The 20,562-nt window shown below is 44.3% G+C and overlaps 1 protein-coding gene across 1 annotated transcript; it reads right to left on the bottom strand.

Moving 5' to 3' along the window:
- Positions 1-471: 471 nt before the first annotated feature.
- On the bottom strand, positions 472-19,978 carry Fuss (SKI family transcriptional corepressor fussel). The gene is made up of 6 exons (XM_070671511.1): positions 19,269-19,978; positions 18,599-18,900; positions 17,779-18,383; positions 17,271-17,596; positions 2,826-2,955; positions 472-785 (listed from the first exon to the last, which is right to left on the bottom strand). Exons 1-6 carry the CDS (start codon positions 19,362-19,364, stop codon positions 679-681), a joined length of 1,566 nt encoding a protein of 521 aa, XP_070527612.1. The 5' UTR covers positions 19,365-19,978; the 3' UTR covers positions 472-678.
- Positions 19,979-20,562: the final 584 nt, after the last annotated feature.

The raw sequence follows: 20,562 nt of genomic DNA on the forward strand, positions 1-20,562 counted from the left end.
ACCTCGGAAATTTCTCGTCAGCCCTGTCGATTCGATCGATCTGCCCGCCTGCTTACGACGTCGTAAAGGGACGAAATCCAGCTAAAACGAATCGCCGCGCTTAGCAAAGATCCATTACCGGCTGTAACAAGAAGCTGCCACTTGACGACGCGATAAAATCGATGTCTGTTACGACTTCTAATCGGTATCACAAGTACGCGAGACGAAAGTGTTTGCTAGCGACGCGACGGGTCTAAATTTTACGCGAGCCTCGCGAGCGGTGAGGCCGGGCCCGAACTCAGCGAAATGCCGCGAAGCGGATTATAATATGAAGAATCTGATGCGACACCCGCGTTTAACCGATTTCCCTAAAACGCAAACGTCAGATTCTAATAGCGTTCACTGAAGATTCAATTTAAATTAATTACGCTATAATTAATTCGTTAACGTTAGTTCGTGTAATTAGTTTTTTTTTTTTTTTAAGTCTAGGTTCGTCAACTTTTAAAGATTGATCTTCTCGGATCCTGGAAAAGGCATTGGAACCATCGTTGCGCTCTCCAGCCGTTTAAGTTCGACGATTACTGTGAATCGACCGGAGTTTGTGCTTTAAGGCAACGGACGTGTCGCAAGCTTACGGAAGTCTTCCAGTACGCCGCTGTTTCCTGCGGTGTCAATTAATATCGGGCCGGGCCAGCTCGATTAATTGGTCGGCGTGGACGGACTGTGGACTTGGCCGTAAAACATACCGCGTGGTGGACGGCAAGCGGAGCAATCGGTGCCCGCCCTTTCCACGGCCGGCTCGTTCCCTGCAATAATTATCATCCGGTAATTAGCGGTGTCTCGCCGGTCCGATCAACATCGACGCATGCGGGACACGTAATAAAATCCAGCCTCGGGTAGCACCGCCGCTTCCCCGCGGTTTCTTCGTAGGAAAACGTAAGTCTAGTAGTGCAAACCTTAACTGGTCCGACGCGGACGTATCTTGCGACATCAAATATATTTTTCCGACGCGACAGATACGCGCGTTTTTAAAGATTCTCTTTATTAGTCTCGTTCGGCTAATTTGAGCGTTCGAACGGCGGATTCAGCCGGGAGGGTCGATTTGTTTTTGCATGACAGGCTTGAAAAAGGCGGGTCTGAAAAGATGTGCCGTTTGTATGGAAAGGGAAAAGAAGGAGATCCAGTCCAGGCTTTTTTTTTTCTTTCTTTTTTTTTCTTTTTTTTTTTCAACGGCTATACGTTAGTCAAAGTGCCTACGTTCACCGCCAATGATCCTGTATTCGCATTCATCGCGTCGATGCGGCACCTATCTCGTTATTTTCGGCTTACGCCCTCGTTGAATGAGTCCATCGATATACTTGGAGCGACGCGCGTGTGTACGCCATGTGCGTACGCGTTTACGTACAAGTGTATCCTCGTGCACGCACGCACCCGCACATACGTCCGATTTGAAATCCGCGTCGCATTTGCAAACATGCTCTCTGTGCTTACATATTATATCATTGCATCGTGCTGGCCGAGCATCCCCCGAGGAGGATATTTCCATGAAGTAAAAGAGAGCACCGCCGACAATTTAATAGAGCAGCATTAACATTTTTTAATTCAGTCGAACTTAATTCGATTGCGTGAGATATCAATTTTAAAAGCCGTTCGAATTTAATTACGTTTTACTTTTGCGCGAAAGTTGTTTCGTCGGCCGAGGTTTGAGAATTGATAAGACTCGCCGTAAAGCCGATTATCGTTCAAAAAAAAAAAAAAATTGATATTAGTTTTATCTTATCGTCGATTGAATTAGTTGAAATTCCGAATCGTCCTGCTTCGCAATCGGCAATTTGGTGCCTCGCCGTTCTGCGCGATCCCCAGTTAATTCGAAGGAAACGCGGTACAATACCACCGTGCGAAAACTGTACGTTTCGCGAATTCGCGAAACGTCGTGCCGCCGATGGAGCTCGACTTGGCCGTAGGATAGGTACGCGCAAGCGTCGACGCAAATCACGCCCCTTGGCCGGCCGAAGGGCTACCCGCACCCCATTTCCGCGTTATTACTGCCTGGAAGATCCACCCCCGCCGTCTGAATATCAAGGCAACCCTCCGCGTTTCCACTTAACACTCCGGTCGCGACTAATTACTCTAATTAATTGGAACTCCGATCTTCTCGCCGAGCCGCTTGATCCATGGTAGTTACTAATTAATTACTAATATCAATGAGGGCAGTTTCTACACAGAGGAGCCGCGCGTGCTGAGCGGCAGCGCTTTGAATTCGCGGCTCCGTCGGCTATTCATCCGAGAATAACGTGTAAATGTGACACGGAGGAGGGAGGCGCCGTTCGCGAAAACGCGCGAGAGACGATTTTCCGCGACATCGACCCGGCACCCGAGGCCTGCCCGCGGATCCCTGAATTATATCGCGGAAAAGCGCATTTCGAGCGACGTTAATTGGAAATGCCATCTCTCGTGGAAACTCCGGGAATTATCTCTGCCCGCGGACTCCGGTTCCCCGTGACGTTTTTAATTTATCACGGTAATTTATAACGCTCTGATATTCGTAATATTATGAAAATCCCGTATTTTTGCAACTACTCCGTTTTACGTAATAAAATATTTCCCGAGCTTATATACACTCGTCCAATTAATTATGGGCGTGTTCTCGCGATTATAAAATTCTCAAGTCCTGAGCATCCTTTAATTAGCTCGTGGATAATTAATTTGGTCTTCGTCGTAAACGTTTTAACGTTAAACGAGAAGATGGACGTTTCGGGAGCTGTGGGGTGGGGTGGAGAGAGGTTCGTCGAAGGGCTTTTTTCCCCGAAAACGCCAAAGCTTATTTGCAAAAGTTTCTCGCTCACCCTTCAGAACGTTGAGATGCCGATAGTAGGCATTGCCGTGCCAGGTCTCGGGACTTCTCGCCGGTGGCAACTCCGTCTTTACGTCTCGTAGAGCCGCGGCTTCCTCGGCGATCTTCTCAGCCTCCCGTTCCTGCCGACATAATTTTTACACTTGATTAATTAATTTCCCAAGGGGAGAACACGTTAAAGAATACGTATGCTAACATTTGTACAAAATATTTAAATCACCAAAAATCTTCTTTTAAAAACGAGAAGTATTTTTTTTTTAATTATTATTATTTCGCGAAAAACGAGAAATATATTTTCCAGTACATTTTTACATTATTATTAATAACGAGCGGTACAATTAAAGATTATACCGAACGTATACTAATTTACAAGATTATTATTTTCATTTGCTCGCGCTGAAGAGGGACTCGAGCGTAACGTCACAATCGTGACGGCTCGCGTAAAGCTCCATCGGCCGACGGGCATGCATTTTTCATTTCGACATTAAGGAGTCAACGTTTGGTCGGCCATAAGCGAGCAGTAATAATATCGTCGCGGAAGTGCGCGTTTGAAAACAGAAAATGTCATTTGGAGACAGGTGAGCACTGAGCAGGTCGGCCGAGGGAACGGGAAAGCGGGTCGACAAACAGTCGCGATACGTCGCGGACTCCTTGACGTAATGACAGCCGTGGAAATAGATGACGATCCACTCATCCTGATCAACCACTCAGGTATGCAACGATGACTCGCGGGGGGGAGGGGGGTTGACGGGCGGCCGACACCCCCCGCCCGCGGCGATCTACAATCTAAACGCCAAAGCGGGGCACACACGGTGCTTTATTTAATGCTTCCGTCGATAGCGATCGTCGAATTACTTAAATTAATTCCGCCGCCGCGCGCCGTCCGTCGGTGCGGATCGATCGAGGTGAATTATTCACTCGGCCAGGGACGAAACGAGCAGTCGCTCTATCGCGCCGCGCCACGTCGTGCCGCTCCTCCGCCTGCCTCGCCGATTAAAAAGTCACGGAAACGCGCGTTTACCGTAATGTCCGTGGAAGGGGCTTCACCGCTCCCCCGGGAGCCTCTCGACTTCACCCCCGGTACGCGCGATATTTCGCGTCACGGCGAACGCTTCGGGATTGCCGGCGATAGCCGGTGAAAATGTACCTCACGCGAAGAATCCTGAGCTCAAGTATTTCAATGGATTATTTCGATATACATATTTTATTTTTTTATTTTATTTTATTTTATTTTTTTTTTAATTAACGGGTTGCGATATTCTATCGCGCACGTGTTTTTAATATCGTTTACACGGTATGATTATATTTGACATTTTTATACAATTGAGAACGCACAAGATGAGAGAGGCGGAGGTTCTTTCTGAAATATTTATCCCGGGGTGTTATTTAAAAATCGGAGCACGTCGCGACTTCGCTGATCACATGCGCGCACTACGGCATTCATTATGGAAGAGAGAAACGAAAAACCACCGGGCAGTAGCAACGCACCCCCGAAGACCCGCGACAGGAAGCAGCGTCACGCGAGAATGTATTTTTAACGACACCCCGTGCTTTCCGCACACTGAGTTCTCGTTAGCTTAAACGCGTTACGAAATTACGAAAGAAGCGACTACGTCAACTCCATATAAGTTATACGGGGGCCTCGCGAGTCACTTCCGGGGAAAATAGAGCGGCTTGTAATCACTTTACGTCCTTCTCGGGCACCAAGTATAGCAGAAGTTAATTGCATAAGCGAGTGAGTTTCGCGAGGTTCTTCAAGACGAGATCGATTAAACGAACACGGGCCGAATACACGAGACACGTATAATAAAAATACGAAAAGATTCTGATTAGATAAGCTAGCGAACGACGCGCAAGTATTTCGAGATGCTCAAAATCTTTCAATCCATTACAACAATCTAAAAAAAAAAAAAAATACCGCTTGTAGAACAGATATCGGTTAATTATTGTATCGAGCTACATAAAGACACAGCGAATGCAAAGCGATAGCAAACCCTGCCGAAACGCAAAGTAATCATCGGCGTCGCGTGGTTTTAATTAGAGCAGTTTTATAATTACAACGAGAAGCGGGGGAGAGAATTCCCGTAGATTTTATTTTTCACCGTAACAAGCCCCTCGATTTGCGCAGCGAACGCTAACACGAACGTCCTTAACTGATGGTAACGCGAACGATTGTCCCCCTTACCTCCGTTCCCTCCCTTGTAAAAGTAAATGTAATCATCGTAGCCTCGCGCGGTTACGTGTGACGTTGTAATCATCACGGCGGTATAAATATTTCATGCCGCGCGCGGACGTTACGGTGCAATCGACTTTAACTGCCGTTTCGAAGCCCGCTATCGCGGCTCGTGCATCTCGGCGATTATCTCGATGGTACGGGCCGGCTCGCGTGTAGCGACAAAGGTGTATTTGCGCACCTAGATAGCAGTGTTTAGCTGAAAAGTCTGCAATTTGTCGGCTCTCATCCCCGACGGCCGTTTCAACGAGGGAACTACCCGTCTCTAAATCTTCGTTAAACGACGATTTTACACGTACGCCGTAATTATACCTTTCAGATTTGACTGGAGCTGAAGCGAGCTCGAAGTATATTCGAGTTTTGTTTGCGGAAGGATAGCACGAGCTGTCGCGCGGAGTTATATTACGACGGAGTCGCCTTGTGCCAGAAATGAATCGTAATATTTTCATATCTTCGCCCGGCTTCCGCCGTGCAAAGATTAATCATCGGCCGATGCCCTAATGGACTGCGTCTGTCAAAGCGCGGATAAAATTTTCATGCTGTTTGGGATTTCGAATAATTATGTTTTGTGTGCTGAATGAGGAAGAGAGAGAGAGGGAGAGAGGCGAGCCCGCGTAGGGGAGAGAACTGAGCTACGAAAGGGGTCGCGTTGTACCTATTGTGAGGTAATTCGACGAGGTAAAAACGTTACGGAGGGTGACTTTTGTTCGGCGGGCGCGATGCCGAAAAATACACCTTCTTCTCCGTCCACCCTAGCGTTACTTTTCCGCTTCCCGACATTATACACCCACTCGAAGCACATTCGTAAATAACAGTCACTCATCTACTACTGACTGGCTAAATAATAATTTGTCGAAAATAATACTGAATGAAACTAGTATAATATTTAAGAAAATTCTTCAAAATTATATTCTTTAATGCGTTCGCGTGATTTCTCTTTTACTTTTTCGACCTTACATCGATTTAACACGTTAATTACTCATCGAGCAGCGAAAGCAGATGAGAACATTATTGCGTGAAGCGATTTTGCTGCGAGGAAACGTTCACTGCGGAGCGGGTGGCCTCGCACAATGCGTATCCTATGAAGCCGACGCGCTATTACATATCTTTGGGGTCGTCGGCACATATGTTCATCGTGATATCCGTGAAACCTCCGTGTATATACACGGAGGGCTCGTGCTTAGTGGCGAATCTGTTCTCGTAAAAGATCAATTCGCCACGCGATGAACTGCGATCCTCGACGTATGCTTCAGGATGGATTAAAAGCGATGAAACGGCCGAGGAACCGTCACGAGAAGATTTACAGACTTCCCTTTGTGTCCCCCCTCGTGATTGTAACGTGAAAAATTAAGCGCGAAAACGAACGTGTTGCATTTTAAATGAGAAAATTGTACAGTGGCGATTTTTTTTATAATTCTTTTTTTCTTTTTTTTTTTTAATATTATTTTAATTATTTTTTATTTGCTTGTTAGAAACTACTCGGCCTAAAATTTATATCGTTTGCGTAACGTTTTGTTTTTCACCCTCGAAACGGTTTAAATATCACATCGAGGAAAACGTGAAACGCGCGGAATAGATGTAACTGTTCCTCTGTATTTGCGACGATTCCCAGGAGTATCCTTCAGGAGACGGATTATCGAAGATAAAGAGGAGGCCAGTGAAGAATTTATGAAAAGAGAAAGAGAAAGGACAACGCGATTGCGCCGCAAATCGAAGGGAGAGCCGGACCGGCGTGAATTCGAGGCATGTAAGTCTCGTTATGTTATCCACCTCGTTATTACATCGCCGGCACGTGACGAATGCTACCGTGGCTCAGCCCTGGAAGCGCGAAAACACCGTACGCGTAGGAACATTGAATCAACGGCAAACGACCCGGTTTCGCGAAGTCTCGCGAGATGCCGTAAGAGCCGAGTAAAATGGGACAAATTTATCGTTTGTTTCGAGCCACATCTAAAACCCGTTATTAAAGAAATGATGCAAAAGGAGATAGGATCATTTATCGAAAAGGGAAAAAAAAAGTGAAAGAGATACGGCCAAGACGTCGCGCTGTACGAGAGAAACCAAAGGAGAAAGAGTGAGACAGAGAGAGAGAAGCGAGGAAGAAGCGGAGAGTTTCCCGCTTGCGGATGAGTTCCGCGTTCTCCCATTTGTAACTCCGTTCACCCGGCAAAGTAGGTAGAAATCCTGCGCCCCGTCCCCATCGTCGGATGCCACCCCCGCTTATCTAGCGCGGCGTTTCCTCCGCCGCACCCTTCGCCGACGAGGGGGGGCCAACGGCGGCGGCCGCCACCGCGCCGCATCCGGCGGACCGAAAAACCCCCGTCCGCGTTTCCCGCCCGGACCGACATGGACGGGTCTGCCCATCCTCGCGTTATGGCGCGCTCGATTGTTTCCAGCCCCGTTGATCCAATAAAGGATTACGGCGAAACAATCGTAGCGCGCGGACGGGCACCCTTTCCCCCCCGCCTCCGGGGCTCACCCGACTGTCCCCCCCTCGGCGCACGGGATGGCTTTTACGTTAACGGCAAAACTTTCGAGCCGGCCCGCGCATCGAGACTGACGACTGAATGCGGTGTACATGCACCGCGCGCTCGGTACAACTGTCTTCTTTATTTTTGCAGAATTGAAAGTTCCCTCCCCGTACCTCCTCCGCGTCGTTCGCGCTGCGGATTTCGGATTTCCATGGACGGTGGCCGTCGACCCGGTCGGTGGAACATTTGTAAAGCTGATTGCAGTCCTTGTTTTCTTTTTTTCTTTAAATAGACGGATAATATTTCGCCGTAAATAGGTAAGTGATAATTAAAGTAACCGAAAATAATTGTAACGTATACTTATATAAAATCGATAAATAAAATAAGAAGTGTTCGATGATCTACAAAAAAGATTGTAATAAAAAGTTCACAGTTGCTCGCTTTCCCGTGAAATTTGCCTGGTAGAACGGAGCGTATCTTCACGGTTAAAAATTAATACCGGAGTCTGCGTGAGGTATCGCGGAATTTCTGAATCGGTAAAACAAGTTTGAGTAAAGAACAGCGCGGAAAAAGTACGGAAGGGTACGTGAATATCTCGAGGGGAGAAGCGCACGTTAGAGTGGATGAGCGTTTGCGAATTGTGAGGTCGATTGGGATGCAGACACGTGATGCGCGGAGTTAATACGCAATCGCGTTAGTCGAAATCGCTTCCGGTCGGACGGGCTTGCTCGAGCTTGCGGGTCGTTTCGGTATTATGTCGGGAAATTGATTATACTCTCGATAATGCCGGATTTGTGCCCCGGAAGAGCGTTATGTGTCCGATAGCGCGCGCGGCCCAAGAGTTACTCTCTTGCTCCCAATTCCTGGGTATTATCGGCGGTTTTTCCTTTTTTTTTCTGCCACCGGTATCGCCAGAGTTGTTGAAACCGACGCGATTTCACGGCGGGCTGATTACGAGCGTTTGTCCTAATCCATTCGTTTATATTCGCAATCGGACTGTTAGTTGTACGCTTTACTTGTGATTTTTTATAGAAATGTTTATAAATTTATTTGTGGACTCTGCATATGAAAATCTCTATCCGATACCGGATTGATTTGATTTTATTCTCTTCTTTAGTAATTTAAACTTATATTTAAAACCAATATCGAATACAAAAATTTTATTAGCTGCAAAGATATAATTGTTTCAATTGTGTGAATACTTTTTAAAAAAGAAAAAACAATTGTTTTAATATGTATAAATGGATTTAAAGAATGTATGAAATATTTAAAATTTAAAAAATCTTTTACGTATAAAAAAAATTATGAATTTGTAAGAGTAATTTTGTTTTCTACAAATTTTCGAAAGGAGAAATTTCTTTCGGCCTTAATACAGATATGTGTGGCAAAATTAAGAATTATGCAAAATATTGAACAGAAATATTGATGTTCACCGCAGTGAAACATTATTTGCAGCTTCTCAATTTCACGTGCGAGGTATAAAACAATTTTCGCGTAAGCTCCTCCATTCAGGTGGCCATACTGTGAACACCGTAACGGCGTTAACGAGTTTCAATCCGGCGAGAAGGGACCTGCAGGGGATGTATCAAAACTTTGATGCTTTTGATCTCTACACGACAATTGCCACAAAAATTGCTTTTGTTTTTAACTATTCGTGAATTCCGGTAGGCCTCATTGATTTTTTTCTATTTCACCGTGATAAAAAGCGAAAAATTCACATTAATCTAACCAGCAAACATTATAGCGGACCGAGAACTACTCGTCAATTATCTAAAGTTCTAATAAAGCTATTTAGCGTTTAAAAAAGAAAGTATATCGTACCCCAAAAAAAAAAAAAAAATAATTAAATAAATAAATAATTGTAATTAAAGTTTGCAAAATAATAAAAATTAGCATCGCGGAAAAGCGGCGCAGTTAGACCTTTAAGTTTCCTTTTTAAAATAATTCACGATATTACCTCACCCATGTCAAGCGGAGGTGATTTCAAAAGTTAGAGCGGCGCAGAAATTCAGGCGGAAGAGAGGCGAGAGAAAGAGCGACCGGTGATGCGGGGGATGATAGCAGACGGCGGGAGTTGTATTGGATTTGAGGGTCCCGGGGCGGAGCTGGTTCGGACTAATGATTATAATTAAATCAACAGTCGCCGCCCTCGACTTGCATGGAGCGAGCCTCCATTTCGGGCCCGTGATGCTGTATTTCTCACGGGCACGGCACGACCAACACCCAGGTGCAAATAGAATTGAGTAAGAGGTAGCTGGGGTTGAATTAAACGAAGGGAAGAATGAGGCTGCGCCGCGGACGTCGCGGTGCATTTCGACGTCGACGAATTTTGGACATTTGACTTTGCGTCGCGCGACAATTTAAAATATTTTAAGCGAAACATTGTCCGAGAAAAATATGCGTACATCTATATAGAATTTAAAAAATTTAAAAATGTATATATACACATATATATATTTTTAAACTTTATAACTACATTGTTTAAAGTGCGGAATAAATGGAATATTAATTATGAATCATGAACGGTAGTTTACAGTAATTAATAAATTGCAGTAGATATAGTAACTTAGTTGAATTAATTAATTAGCATTAGATATTGTCGCGCATTATCCTGATGACATTCCGATTATTTGTTAACAGTGTCTATAATGTAGGAGTGCGGTGGCCGCTTCTATAAATCACAACAATGGTAAGCTTACACGATAAAATAAATCCGCTGAACGAAATGTTATCAGGTTAAGTTGTTTTGATGATAGACATAGATACATGTCGCAATGTGTATACGACAGTCAATTTAATCACAGAGTGTCCCGAAGGGCCGGGAATATAAGGTCAGAACTTAACATTTCCATGCAGCAGGAAGTAACTCTAGCTCTACTCGCTGGCTCTTAAAAATGCCAGCTGGGGTTCCTTAATTAATGCAGACGACGTAAAAGCTTAAATGTCAGCTGATCGTTAAAGTAAATTAGATCATTTATTTAAAAAAGTTTGTATAAATCAAACGATATAAAAAATGCATACTTTTTTTTACGGTTAAAATATTTAAAACCAAAAGAAAGAAGAAAAAGTAACGTATGCAATATTATTTAATGCATTAATAATTAAAAAATAAAAATATCGAAACATTGTATAAACGAAATATGTTTGCTAAAGTAAAAAGAAACTTCTTTTTTTTTAATTCACGAAAATTATATAATTCATAATTAAAATTCCACTGATGATTTTACTTGCGAGTTATCGAGAAAGATTTTTATGGATTAAAAATTCCCTTTTTTTATTTTTTTTGTTTGCTGACGGTTCTCTCTTTCGAGAGAGAGAGCCGCGTGGAAAAATGCGAAAGAGAAATACTGTCAAGTGCCGAGAAAGAGAAAAGAAGTAACGTATCTTTTCCGGAATCTAATGACTCTCCAGACGGCCGAGGCGCAATTAAAAGTTGCGGTCGAAACTAACTAAACCAGCCGTAGTTTGATTTAAACGTTTCCGACCCCCGTTACGCTTCTACGTGACGTTGCTTAATTGCATTTAAATGGATAGCGGAGGAGATTCCGCGAGGTTCATCTTCGTTTGCTTTCGAAATTCGGGAAGCTCGACCGAAGGGAATTTACCGGTGCGATTCGGGACTTTCAGTAATCACGATTGAACGAAACATCTTAATTGATCGACAACGAATTATTCTTACCTACCGAAACGGATACGTTTTCGTTGAAGCTGCAGCACGTGAAGTGCCATTAATAATTATAAATATACGAACCGATTATATGATAATTCTTGACTAAAAAAATATTTTTGTAAGTAAATATAATTACGTGGCTATCAAATGCAAATCGGAATCTTTTTATTCGAGCTTAGCTTCGTCGTAGTAATTCTTCTACTGCGTGCATTAATTTAAAGTTTCTTGTACAGCATACGACGAATATATTTATCGTTATACAAAAATTTAGAAGCGGAATACAAAGTCAATCTCGAGATTTGAAACCTTAAAGCTCAGGATTTTTGTAATTAACTTTAGCTCGGATATCTTATTGTGTCCCGTGAACAGGGTTCGAGTTTACAGTTCCGAAAGAAGAAGGGACAGCTTTGCGAAACTCGTGGCACGTAAACCAGCGAGAGATTCACAGATGTTGCGAAAATGAAAATATCGTTCTTTCAGTCTCTCTTTCTCTCTCTCTCTCTCTCTCAGTCTAGCCAGCGAAGCGAGAAATAACTGCAAATAACGTTCGGGGATTACTCAGTTACCGCGATACACTTGTACTCCGGTACTCTGGATCCTGCCATCGTGGCCCATGGCGCAGTAACTAGGTTTCCACTTCCTATCTGATGCACAGAGAGCGAGAGAGAAAAAGAGAGAGAAAGAGAAAGAGCGTTGCTTGCACCTTTGTGACAAATATCTCCCATGTATGTACACGCTTCTCAGCTATGGCAAGAGAGAAAGAGATATAACGTAGAAAAAGGAAGAGGGAAAAAGAGAGAAAGAGAGAGAGATATCCCGGACAAAATACGTCCCACTCGACACGTTCACTGACAAGGGGAATTGAAAAGCAGTCTGGCAATCCGGACGGCTTATCCCGGTCCATCCCCGTCGCTTCTTTTTCTCTCTTCTCACTCTATCTCTCTCTCTTTATCTCTCTTTCTTCCTTTCTCCTGCAGGTTTTACCTCTTTCTCTTTCTCTCGCCAACGCTCAAGGGAGACCGACCCTTTCGCTGGTCCCTTTTATCTCTTTCTCGCTTTTGAGCACGGCGGCCGATTAACGTCTTCGAGTACCGATAAACCAGGACTACTGCGCTGGTTATATATTTTTTAACGGATAAAAAAATTATCAGTTGTGCAGTTAAGAGTAAATCGGAATTAACCCCTTTATTCTTAATTGAAAGATCTACGCTGGTAAAAGATAATTAGCTCGTTGCAGAAAAATGAAGAGAATGTTTCTAATTTTTTTCCACGTATGTTTAATATTCGAAGATGTATTATTTTTTTTCTTTTTAAGTAAAATTAGAGACTTTAGAGCGCGCGCTTCGCGTGTGTTATTAGATTCAGATGTTAGTTAATTATATTAATTCTTTTTAGGGTAATTACAATTGTGGTCTACGGCCAGCGGCGTTTGTCGTCATCCTTCCTTCCTTCCTTCCTTCCTTCTTTTCGTGGCAGTGTCTGGTTAATCCCAAAGTGTTGCAGCACTTCACTAACACTATCACTCGAGAGACGTACGACCGAAAGAAGAACGGTGGATTATCGCGATATTTTACGGCTTAAATTCAGAACCGCGACGAACTATCAGCCGGTGACTTGCTCTAAAAGCAGCGAATGAGACGGGTATCGCGATATGAAGTTCCCCGCGCGCTTTATCGTCCTCGAATTTCCTCCGAAAATCTCTTGCTCGACACGGAATGAGAACTTCCGCCGCGACAAGGAAGACTGGCGAAGTGACGATCTCTTCTCGCTCCTCCCGCGCAATTGTCGGAACCTCCCGAAGAAAATTGTAATGGAAGCCGGTGGTCGAAAATGTCCGAGTAATACGCGGCGCAATTCACGTCGGACGCTTCGCGCGCGCCACCCGCGACGTAACCTTACTTTACCGAAGTACTTTTTCGAAGCACGAAACTAAGTACAAAACGATGAGTAGGATAGCACAGACGTACGTAAAACGATCGCGCGTTTCCGAATCTACGACGTCGACACTTATTCGTACGCGAGATTATCTCGTTCGCGGTCGAAAATACGCGAAATTGCGGAGCGATTAGCGACGCCTTCGCACGACCGAGGCTCCACAGCTGACTGACTGACCGTTGGAGAGAAAAGGACATCCGCGTAAAGAAAGTGAGACAGTCGATAGAGCCGATCGTCAACTGAACGCTGTTCTTCTCGCACACTTTTCGGCAGCGCCCAGCGCTCGACGCCGAGTAACATCTGTTTACGTCTTTTTTTAATGCGCCGGACCGAGCTCGAGGCGTCTTCTCCCAAAATAAAAAAATAATCATACTCGACGATCGAGCATATTTTATTCGCGATTCCGTCGCTTTCGAGCTCCGAAACCTTCGCCGTTCTAAAACTCGAGTTCGAGCAAACTCTAAAAATAATCCAATAACCCGAATATTTTTCTGCTTCTTTAATATTTAATTAATATGTCCGGTGAAAGACAGTCTTAAAGATTTCCCTTCCCCTTACCGCGCCTCACCCGCGAGCACCATAGATCGGTTCGGGCCGCGCCGTCGGACGTTCGGCGACGGTCGGTGGAGTGATAGAAGATCATAGCGCGTCGACTAATCACAGCGCTCCATAAATCGGCTGATCGCGAAAAGTCTACGCGGGTCGTTGCGCAGTTGAGAAGATACGCCATGTTGAGAGCATCATTTTCCGAGACGAAGACTTCGCATCTGCGTGTCCTCGAGCAGCTCGTCGTCGCGTACCTACGTCCCGCCTCACCCTGGGGGCCGTATGAACCGCAGCATCCTGCACGGATCACCGCAGTCGTCCATTTACCGACGTTCGTCGAGGCAAATGAAGGTAAGTCGTCTCGTTCTTTATTCCGCCGCAAAGTATTCGCGTATTTGTAGTCGGGCGACGACACGCGAGCATCGAAGCTGCAGCATTCGCGGTCGAGATTTTGTAGGATCTTAAATTGTAGATCAAAATTGAGAGCATGAGATCTGCACCTCGCTCGTTTTCACCGTAGTCGAGATTCTTATCCCATTGCGAGAGTAAGTAATTTTTGAGGAATTTAGAGAGAATATAGTGTAAGGAACATTTCATATCGCAGCCCGTGTCATTCGCAGCTTGGTGCAAAGTCTCGGCGCCGTCAGGATAATCCAGAAACCCACGGAAGGAAGGAAGGAAGGACGGAAGGATGGAAAATGACTTAACCTAACCGAAAGCTACACAGAAAGCTACTTCTCTCTGAAGTTACATAAGTAAACTGGCAATACACCGTCAGCTACAGATTATTCAATTGTAATTATATCGAAATTATTATAATTAATGCCCCTAATTATAATAATTCGGACGAATCAGGATCTTTTGAAAAACTGTGAGTACGTAGCGCACGCAATTCATTCTAGTATATTTAAAATTTAAGAAAATAACTTAGAAAGTCATAGACTGAAGGACCTCCTTTCTGATACTCTTTATATTTCAGGTCGTCGATCTCGGGGGCTCTTGAGCTTGCAAAAAAGAGTGTCATTAACGCAGCAATTAATAGCAAACGAGGAATTTCGACCGTCACGAATTAATGTCTCCATTAGAAAGGTATTAATCCGTGACTTGCAATTATTTTCACATTTTCCCATTTTCCACTTGTCTCTCAGCGTAATATCACGGGTATAATCATTACGCTCATATTTATAACCGTAGGGCAAAGCAGTCGGCGCAGCAATTAACATCGAGGTCGCCGGTGGAATTTTCGACGGTGCTCGGGTTAATTATTCCGCGGCAATTTAGCCGGTAACGAGCGGCGGCGGTAGCAATTGGGTGCCTGGCAGAATTATTGTGTAGCGACGTGCCCGCCCCGGCCATTTACATCGTAGCGCCAACTAGCAACGTAATACTACTCGACTCCGTCCCTAGAATTTGCTTTGCGGTCTGACTGCTCGTGCGCCGACAGCGGTGGGTGACCCCCTTCGTCATCATCAATCGCGATAATTATTGTTTCGGTAAATACCCTCCCCCGTACTCTCCCGCTCTTTGGAACGGAAACGCGGAACGAGCCGGTCGCGCGCGCAGCCTGAACGCACTTACGGAACCGACGTGCGACACGATTAAACGACCGCTTTCGACATATGCGTTTACACGCACACACGGCGTCGTGGTTTCCAGTGAAACGCTGCCGGTGCGGTAATGACGCCGCGACATCAAAGACGGATTAAGGAAGCGAATCCGCGATCGTCACAGAGGCTTATTTAAATCAGACGGTATCCAGTGCGACATCGCGCACCGCACAAATATGCGCGTTTGCTGTAAAATATCGCTTTGATATTACACCTCTCGATAAGCGTGGTATAGACTTTTTTTCTAAAAGCCCGATGAAAACACATTTAAACGTGCACAGATCTAAATTTCGCTTTAGTTTAAGGAAGATAAACTGGCGGATTCTGTTAATTATCAAAACGTCGCGCGTTGCTCGATAATTGTACGCGCGAATGGTCGAGTGTTTAGCTCGTTTTTTGTATTAAAAAAATTTTTTTTTGCTGCTTAATTCCAGCTAGGTGGACGTTCCTTATTTCGTGGCTGTCGGTTAAAAAAGACGCGAGAAAATCGGCCGGTTCCTCGCCGATTGCCGCCTAAATAATACTTTATTTCGCGTGTACGATTTCTCGAGGGGAGGACTCGATTAAACGAACGCGCGTCGGATGCGACGTTAATTCGATTAACTTTGCGCCGGCAGTTTGTTTGCCGATGGGTGTCGTGTTGCGGGAAAATATCTCGCTGGCCGTTTACAGGGGAGACGTCGCACGGTCACGCATCGCGCGGGGGTGCGGAGCTACTTTCCTTACAACGCAAACATACTCCGTTATTAAACCGCATATACCTTTATTCGCTTACCGGCGAGTGAATAAGAGTTCCGACGTAATAAATTGCTTTCCGGGATAAGAATCGACGGGTACGCAGGCGATATCGTGAATCGTCTCAAAGGGGAAACCGAAATTTATACACGCACGGAGGAAATTTTATATTAAGAATTTAGTATGACGTCGCGGTAGTTGTGGACCATCAAGTAATTACGTGATTAAATTACTATGCCAGTATTTAATCTATCCGACCATTATCTGCCCACGGCATTTAAACTTATAATTTCGAGATGGTCCACAATGAATTCACAATTACTGAGACATTATGGTAATTGTTAGTGTGAAATTTTCTCCACGATATATTGCCGTTCATACGTATACAAATTATTCTGTTGTCAGCATAGTGCAATATAAATGAAGCAATTAATTATAATTCCTTTCCAGAATGAATTTAGACTTTTGTCCTAACTCTTAAGCGGTATACTAATTTTTTCTTTATTTATTTTCGCTTTTATCTCAAGACCTGCATTAATTTGAAAGCATTATCGATATCTTATCAGATATTAGAAAAAAAAAAAATGAATAGTTTAGGAATATTTAAATAAAACTACAGAAAATTTCAAAGAATTAAATAACAGCTCTAACGATTAAAAATCATCCCGTAACCCAGTGTTCCACTTGAGAGTTAAGATTTCGTAAAAGACCTCTCATGGGACATAATGCGCGTGTGATGTGCGGCCACCTGCTGGCCCGTCGAAACGCACGTGCGACCATTATCGGGCCGTCGATCGCAAACACTCGACGATAAGCGGTGATACCGTCACCACTGGAAACATGTCCGTGGCGAATCCTCCCTATTGTAACGCGAGGAGATAATCGCGCGCGGCTCGACAAAGACAATCACGCCGCCGCTAGCGTGTCACGTTTGCGCACGCGATCGACTGTTGCACGCGATATCGCGATCGCGCACCCGGCTTCCTCGAGAGGCAATCATAACGAGAAGTACGTCACTACTTTGTAATCGGTTGCACGATAATCGGTAGGACACGAGAAATTTCCCTGCGGCTGTATTCTCAAACCGTGCGAAAAAAATTTCGCGCACGAAAAACCATGCTGCGAGTTCATAGATTAGCACGTAACTCGAAATTTGAAGAAAGACGTCGATTGATAAGTGATTTTTTTATTATTTCTGGAAAATTAATTATAAATAAATTTTTCAGGTTCTGTAACTCACCGTTTCTCGTGGAGGACTCCAGCATTGCGGCGACGTACTTCGTCCGCTGTGGCTGCTCATCGCGGAGTTTGATGCCGAGTGAAGATTCTGAAGACTGGCGTTGAGCGGCGTCACTGGATCATCCTCCGTCGTCTCAATATCAACCTCGTCGTCTGAGTTGTCTTCTTTCTGGCTCGAGTCTGCCTGTCGTTCCGGAATGACCGCTGGTTCGACGATCGGTGGTCCACGGATCACCGGACGAAACGCAGATTGATGCAGAGGTGGGTTGACAGTCGGAATCAGCGGTTCCGTGGGACTGGAGCCGCTTATAGGCGGCGGTAAAGGTCCTGAAAATCGTCAATGTACAACGTGCAATTTACAAAAGAAAAAAATTAAATTAATTAACAACTTAAATTAGAAAAATATATGAATTTATCACTAATAACAATTATAAATTGTAAAATTAATTTAGATCTTTATTCTAAAATTATTTAAATATTATTTTTATCTTTATTTTATTTTGCTTTACCGGGAAATAGGACGGGACTTCGCTTGGTTAACCATGGTAGGGCGTAGGACGGAAACGCAAACGGGCTAGGTGTCTTGGCCGCGGCGACCGCTGCCGCTTGCTGATGCTGATGCCACACGTAGTCCATTACGAGACTGCGGGACAACGGCAAGGGTAATTCCGGGAATGGTGGTACACGAGGATGCGCCGGTGACGGTACCAGAGTTGGTATTTGCGCGGCGCTGGTTGGCGACGATCTAGGCTGCTTTGCCGGACTCGGCGATTCCCGAGAGCCGTTAGAATTGCCCAGCAAACGTTTTCTAGTGCCGCCATTGAACATCGCCTTCACATCTTCCCAAGCATGCACCACTTCGTCCGGCGGACTACCGGACAGCTTCATATGTCGGCGCCACGAGTTGAAATTCGCCGCGTCTGGCTGCACATACTTGTCGGACGGGCCGATACGATGCGAGTGGAAGATAAACTTGTTAGGCGAAAAGAATAAGCCGCAATACGCGCACTTGATACATTTTGCGCGCGAGCTGTTGTAACGGGCCGGTAGAAAAGCACCGCGACATCCCCAGGCGCATTCGTGGTGAACGGAAAACGCGAAATCTTCAGGTAATCTGCAAAATGTAGTATAAGAATATTCATAATTACGTATATCACAATTATCTAATCTAATCTAATAAATCTAAGATTATCATTTTTAATGATAATTAATATTTGAAGCTTAATAAATGTCTAAAAATTTAAATGAGATTATTATATCAATTTAATTCAAATATGTTTTTCAACAGTTCTACAATTTCACGAGAACCACTGGTTATCTCGCACCAACCTGGGCGGTGCGTTGTCTCCAAGAAAGGACTTGCAGAGACGTTCTGCTTCCCTACGAGTGATCATGCCGCATCTACGTGAGGACACAGGCATCGCGCCAGCACGGCGCAGTATCTCCAGCTGCACTGGCGTACATTGAACGCAGGTAATGCCTAATGCCACCCGACGATTGTGGATTTCGTTGTAGCTGAACTGCTTCAGCAAGGTGTTGCTGATTTGTGCCAGGCACAATCTCTCCTGGCCCTCGATCACCAGCGACACGATGTGAATCCCATAAAGCGAGACGGTGCCCACCTGCAACTCCTATCCGTTTAGTTGTACTACGACGTCTTTAGATTTAAACGCATCGTAGGATAGTTTTTGATCGCTTTATTCGTTCACGATTAGGTTCGATTAGGTTGGATTGCCGCTAACATGTCTGACAATTTATGAAATTATTCTGATAGCTGTTAGTTGACTCGACATTTAATCGATGTGTAATATTAAACTTCTGTCAATCGAAAGTATACGAAAGCAAACAATCTGAAATGTAGTTAGGAGCATAAAAAATGTTCTGGATCGCTGTGTAATTTTGTTTCGCTCCACTCTCGCACGATTAGTCACCTCGTGTTGTTTCAAAATTTTAATTTGATGTAATTTCAAGACTTACTTTTTCAACGTCTCTGCGTTACCTGATTCTGTTTCGGATGCGTTTGTGGTTGCGGCGATTGGGCCGATTTCTGCGTAGAAGTCAGCGGCGGCATCGACAGCACCGCTGGCCCATCCATCCTGGATAGAGAAGGAAAGATTGTTAGATTAGATATTAGTAACAGAAGATATATCAATATTATGTCAAACGCATATCTGAAAACTATGCATTTTAATGATAAAATCTGTATATAGAATTGAAATATTTGCAAATAACCCGCCTCACTTTTCAATTAATAATACCGACCAGCGATGTGTAGCTTGCAAATTTCTTCTTCCGTTTCATCGAAAAGTGTGGCACTCTCATTGACTTTTCCTATAATTGCTCGAAAAATTGTGATTGTTTTAACGACGTTTTGAGAATGGCTTGTAATTTTGTGCCGGCTATATCGCGTTATTCGATGCCCGGGCCTATTCGACCTAATGGAAAATGCATCGCCGATGCGGCACGACAATAATTTGCCTCTCAGCGCGGTTTTTATCATCATCGACGAGATTGATTATAATCTCTGATGTTTTACGGTCGCGCTCGTGTGCCCGATAATAAATTCCGCGTTTTCCACTCGCCCCGGGGAGAATAAAAAACCTCCTCCCTCCCACCTCCTCCACCCTCGTTGTAATTATATTTATTACACTTTATCGATCAGCGCTCTTTCTCCCTCTGGATGTGCCCGTCGCGGCCGGCGGTGCATTCAGCTCAATTAAATCGGGCTCTCCTCGTTTTTGCTTTATCCCGATCGACTGCTACGCGATCGTCGGCCAATTAAATCGTGAACAGTAACGCGACTTTTCATAACGTAAGCGGCAACGCGCGCTGCTCTCAGACCACCATTTATATTCGATTCTTTTTTTATTTTTATTTTTTTTATTTATTTCTTTTTTTATATATATATATAAAAGGACAGAGACTGAAGCTTTTCAATAATAATTTCATAAAATCGAATGTGAAAACTGAAGAGTGAATTATAAATGACGTTAGCAAATTAGGACTTGGTTTTATCAAACAAATTAAGTATCAAAGTTTTCATTGGCGATCAATTAATTTTTATTGTCAACGATTTTAATTACACAATTACGTACATTTTCTCAGATCTCGCATTCTAGAGGGACGATAATGTCTTTTTATACTTGACTCGATTTACTTTCTGAATCCCGTGCTGGGAATGACTCAATCAGCGACGAAAGCGCAATACCATTCATTCAAGATACGGAAAACACGTGTGCCGATTAAAAGGTGTGATTAAGTTGTTCTCGTCGCCGTCGCCGTCGTCGTTGTCG

Source organism: Cardiocondyla obscurior, linkage group LG23 (genome assembly GCF_019399895.1).
Source record: "Cardiocondyla obscurior isolate alpha-2009 linkage group LG23, Cobs3.1, whole genome shotgun sequence".
Classification (NCBI taxonomy): domain Eukaryota; kingdom Metazoa; phylum Arthropoda; class Insecta; order Hymenoptera; family Formicidae; genus Cardiocondyla; species Cardiocondyla obscurior.

Excerpts from the sequence above, each read along its gene's own strand:
- Fuss (XM_070671511.1), bottom strand. The coding sequence starts at position 19,364 with ATGGATGGGCCAGCGGTGCTGTCGATGCCGCCGCTGACTTCTACGCAG. Across the intron at positions 18,901-19,268 it reads CGCATCCGAAACAGAATCAG|GAGTTGCAGGTGGGCACCGT; the intron begins GTAACGCAGAGA and ends CTAAACGGATAG. Across the intron at positions 18,384-18,598 it reads GGAGACAACGCACCGCCCAG|ATTACCTGAAGATTTCGCGT; the intron begins GTTGGTGCGAGA and ends TACATTTTGCAG.